Source organism: Rhinopithecus bieti, unplaced genomic scaffold (genome assembly GCF_001698545.2).
Source record: "Rhinopithecus bieti isolate Rb0 unplaced genomic scaffold, ASM169854v2 scaffold_26504, whole genome shotgun sequence".
In the NCBI taxonomy this organism is placed as follows: domain Eukaryota; kingdom Metazoa; phylum Chordata; class Mammalia; order Primates; family Cercopithecidae; genus Rhinopithecus; species Rhinopithecus bieti.
This window is the reverse complement of record NW_016812891.1, coordinates 2885399-2890106: the sequence shown is the minus strand read 5'-3', so window position 1 is coordinate 2890106 and position 4708 is coordinate 2885399. Positions and strand designations below refer to the sequence as shown.

At 53.8% G+C, this 4708-nt stretch overlaps 1 protein-coding gene across 1 annotated transcript; it reads right to left on the bottom strand.

Annotated features, from left to right (window-relative positions):
- MARCKS (myristoylated alanine rich protein kinase C substrate) lies at window positions 1–2740 on the bottom strand (the record flags this gene model as incomplete). The annotated part of the gene is made up of 2 exons (XM_017847088.1): window positions 2000–2740; window positions 1–162 (listed from the first exon to the last, which is right to left on the bottom strand). Coding segments are annotated over exons 1-2 (264 nt in total), but the record flags the coding sequence as incomplete, so codon positions are not given.
- Between the last annotated feature and the right edge of the window lie 1968 nt (window positions 2741–4708).

Sequence of the window (4708 nt, the reverse complement as noted above, 5' to 3'; positions counted from 1 at the left end):
ATCTTTCTCGGCTGCGGAGGGCGACGCCGCCCCACTCCCGGCGGCCGCGGGCTCCTCCTTGTCGGCGGCCGGGGCGCTGCCGTTGGCCTGCAGCTCCTCCTTGGCGCCCGACTCGGCGGCCGCGGGCGAAGCGTCGCCGTTTACCTTCACGTGGCCATTCTCCTAAGAGGCAGAGAAAGCGGGAGCGTCACTGAAGCGGCCGGGGCGCCGCCATTCCCGCCCCCAGCCCTGGGCCGGGAGGGACCCGCTTCCCCCTAGGGCCCCTGTGGCCATCGAGACCCCACCCCGCCGTTAGGGGAGGCGCGGGTGGATGCCCAGACGAGACCCCACGAACGAGGAAATGGGCACCGCTGCCTGGAAACCCCCTCTCCCAAAACACAGCTGTAGCCCCCAAGTAGTACAGTGACCACCCAGCCATTCAGCAAGTGCCCTAAAGATGAAGTAGTCCGAAACGTAGCAAGCAAAGGCTAACCATGCCAGCCCTCGCCTTATGGGGGGCTTTGGGGAAAAAAGGTGCCAAGGAATAGTTGACACAGCAAACGCCCTTTGGAAGAAGGCACAGAGCCAGAGCTGGTGGTCCGCGCCTACGTTTCACATCCCTCTTTGGCCCTAAATACATAAAGGCCTCTTCAAAAATACCAGGAATTCCCAGGGGGACCACAGCACTCGAGCCAGGAGCCCCTCCCCGCACGGGGCCCTCCGAGGTCCTGCGCCCGCTCAGGGCCTTAGGACCGGCAGGGGGCGCTGTGCCTCCACTGCGCCGCGCTGGGGGCAGGCAGGCGAGGAGGGGCGGAGTCGCCGGGCCACCCCGCCCTGCCCAGCCGGGCCCTGCCCGCAGGCCGAGGCGCCCCCGAGCCCGGATCGCGCAGCTCAGCAGTCCGCAAACAAAGCTCAGGTGGCTTCCTGGCCTCTTGGTCGGTCCGAAACCAACAAGGCAGGGGGAAACCCATTATTTCTGAGGTCTCGCCTCTGCTTCCACGCCCACCTTCCCCTGTGATTCTGCGAAGCCTGGGCGCTCCTCGGCGGTTCATTTTGCATTTTTAACGGGTTTAAAGGCTCTTGGCAGACTTCGCTTTCCCCAGTAGGTTAGAGCAGGCGAAGCGACACGATCTCTTCTCTAGGAAAAGAGGCGTGGTGGGTGCCCAGTGTTTACGAAGCAGCCACCCATGGCCGACCTCTTGGGTCCACCCAACCGTAGCTATCTGCCTGGGTCCGGGCAGCGCCAGGCGGCCCCCCGCGGGTGGTCGAGGCGCCACGCACAAGAACAATCCCGACCCAAACGCACGAACCGCCTCTTTTTGACCATCTGGAAAGGTTCTTAAAGGACCCCCGTGTTCCCACCCCACAGATACCATTTAAAAATCAAATGGGTGTGTAATTCCACAGACAGCTACGAATAAAGATTTAGGACAGTGGGAAAGCCCCATCAAAAGGTACCGAAGCCCTCTGTCCAACCCCAGCCAACCACCTTTCCAAGAACCCAGGGAACGCCGCCGCGGCATACAATAAGACAGCCCTTCCCTCCTCGCCTTTCTCCACCACCATCCCCATTGCGCCCCCCTTTCCCGACTCCCCCACCCCACACACACAATCACACCACCAGTTCAGAAATCTCGAAGACAATCTCGCTTCGACAACAAACCCGAGAGCCACCCAAACACCATTGTGCCCCCAAACACAAATGCAACCTGGCTGGGGGCGGGGGAGGAGGGCACCTAGCTAGTCACGTTCTGCCAATCTCCAAACCACGCCATTTTAGACGATTTATCACTCCTTTCCTCCCTTCTACTCAAGAATTCTACAGGATTCTAAGGAACCACTCCTTTGGGGTGGGGGGAGACCCCTGCTATAAAAAATACACAATTTAGGCTATCCATTCCATTCAACTTTCAGACTAGAATCCAGCCACACTCCTCTCCACTAACGAGCCTTGGGAGCCACCAGGAGGGAAGGAGAGACAGACACCAGGTAAATGACCACAACCACAGGTAGAATTTACCTGCCCGTTCGCTTTGGAAGGCGACGAGGCCACAGCCGCCTCCCCGGGCCTCTCCGCGGCGGCTTCTCCCTTCGCTGCGGTCTTGGAGAACTGGGCACCCATGCTGGCTTCTTCAACAAAGAAACTCAACAGATCCAAGAGGGGAAACAAAGAGCCTCGGGTTGGTGTAACGACGGGGCGAGCAGCAGCAGCAGCGGCGGCGGCAACAGCGGCAGCGGCACACACACCGGAGGGAGGGGGGTGGGGGTGGTGGAGAAGACAGAACAGAACCGATTAAATACACTCCGGATAAAAAAATTTTAGTCGAAGAGATCAAAAAGCAGCAGCACAGGAGGGAGGGAAAAAGGGTGGAAAAGTCGAGCACAAAAAAAGGAGCCCAAGTGTAGTTCGAAAAAAAAAGAAGTAATAAAAAAATCCCAGATTTGTAGCCGCACTGTAGACAAGAGGAAAATGGAGAAATCTCCCTGGTTGCTAATAAGATGCGGGGTCCAACGCCCAAGTGCACAGATGAATGGGCTCGCGGGCGCTGACGCGGCCCCCGCGCGCGTCGGCCAATCCGCGCGCCGCACACAAAGCAGGGGGCGGGGTCTGCGCGCCTGGCGAACAATGGAGCCGCGCTTTGCAAACGGTTTGAAAATCAGCCTCAGACCGAGAATTAATGTCCTCCAAATAAATAAATCAATTAAAAAATACATGGCACTCGCCTCTCTCTGCTTGAAAATAATAATGCATTTCTTGATTGCTTGCTTTGTTTGGAATTAATTAACGCGGGAGGGGGGTAGTTGTGCATCTGGGCGGAGAAAGCGTTAACTTGACTCGCATTGACTCTCTTCGGTCTATATCCGTGTGTCTCTCTCTCTACTCGCTCCCCTCCCCCATCTTTCCCTGTGTTTATGTGTATGTGTGTTTATGCGAGTGTTGAAGACAATGGTCGTGATTTGTGTGTTTGCAGCATGCTTTCTTTCCTTCTTTCTTTTTCCATATTGGCTTTACAGATAAAGCGCAGGGTTGGTTTCTTCAACTGCTGCAATGGTTAAATCGTCCCAAATTGAAAGGTATTTAAACCACGAAGATCGAATTTCATCAAGCGAGATCGCAAGTTAGAATTAGGTCTGTAGGCCAGATGTGGAAAATGCAAAAGCGGCAGACAGCGAAGCCACACTCCCTTCCCTCTCCCACATTGGCATGCAATAAAATATTTTGAGATTGGCCTTGGGCGCTCAACAAATTCCCCCTTCTCTGGCTATTCCCAATTAGTAATAGTTTTTTTTCCACAATTCAAAGTGAGAGCCATTTACAGAAGATCGAAACTCTTCGCATTTTATCACTGTTTGAAATGACATAATTTTCCTCTGTGGTGAAATGAGACACAGCCTCAAGTAGACGAATCCATATTTACAGTTGGGATATTATTCGCGTCAATATGGATCGTTTTCAGCCTACTGCCAGAATCGAATGGACTCTTTTTGAACGTGTGAGTGTGTGAATGCGCACGCAGGCGAATGTGCTCCTGGAAGGAAGGGAGGCAGCAATGATGACATTCTAAACCGGATTGCAGTTCTAAGGAGAAATGTTCTGCATGTTGAGAGATAGCAAGATCCCTGAGCTCTCCAAGTCTAACTTGGGTTAGAGGAAAAGCTTCTATAATGGTACACAGGATACCTCCATCTGTCACTGCACTCCTTGCCACCGAAGTACCAGACGCTATTTGTGTGTGAGAGACAAGGCACTGACTTAAAGTATGGGGGGTGAGGGGAACCAAGGAAACAGCTTAATAAGCATTTTCTTCCCAAAGTTTTCACTCGTGGCAAAATCAGACCACCTTTTCTCGTTTACATTTGGTGATCCTGCAAGAAATAATCTTTCGCTTATGAAGGTGAGAAGCAGTCGAGGGAATAGTTCATTTCTCCTGGTGCTAGCTCTGAATTCTCAAACAGTTTTATTTTCTGCTCACTGTAGGGAAATAGGTCACACTCTGAGTGAAAAAGACGGTTGGTTCAAGCCAATAACTCTTTGTTCAAGCGTTGCTTTGAAAATCACCAAGCTGAACATTGTTACGTGAAGCTTCGTCTTCTCACTGTTCAGTTCCTTCAGATGCATTATTCGACCATGGTCATATTCCCCAGAGCTGATGTAAAGACGTTTCCGTAGAAATGCATCTTGCAACAAACGTGTTATTACCCTTAAGAGAGCCCGCTGGCCTGGCCCACGACCCCAGCCGCCAGAATGGACGCGAATCCCTTGTATTAGCAGTTCCAACTTGAAAAACCAACTGGGCTGATCCGACACCATCATCCAGGCGATTCCCAAAAGCCCATTTAAGGCTCTTGATTTCCCCCCACCCCCAACGTGAATCATGCCCCTTCCTCTGCATCCCCCTCCCATTTTAAATTGAGGTGACTGCTAGCTCGCTTTCGGATTTTCTCCCAGACGCGTCCTTCGCCCTCCATTTGGGGGCTGCTTTTATTGCTCCTTTGTTACCAGGCTGCCGTGTAGCTTTCCCCCCTTTTCTTTCTCGTACGCCTATTTGCCTGGTATCGGCTGGTCTCCCTGGCAACGGCCAAGGAAGATTCGGAACACTGGGCCGGGGGAGGGGGAAGAGGCGGAGCCGGCGCTGGGGGGTGACGGAGGGAGGGGTCGGGGCTGGGAGTGGTGGAGGGGAGAGGGGCAGAGTGAGAGACTGGGAGACAGACTGCGAAGCAGATGGCC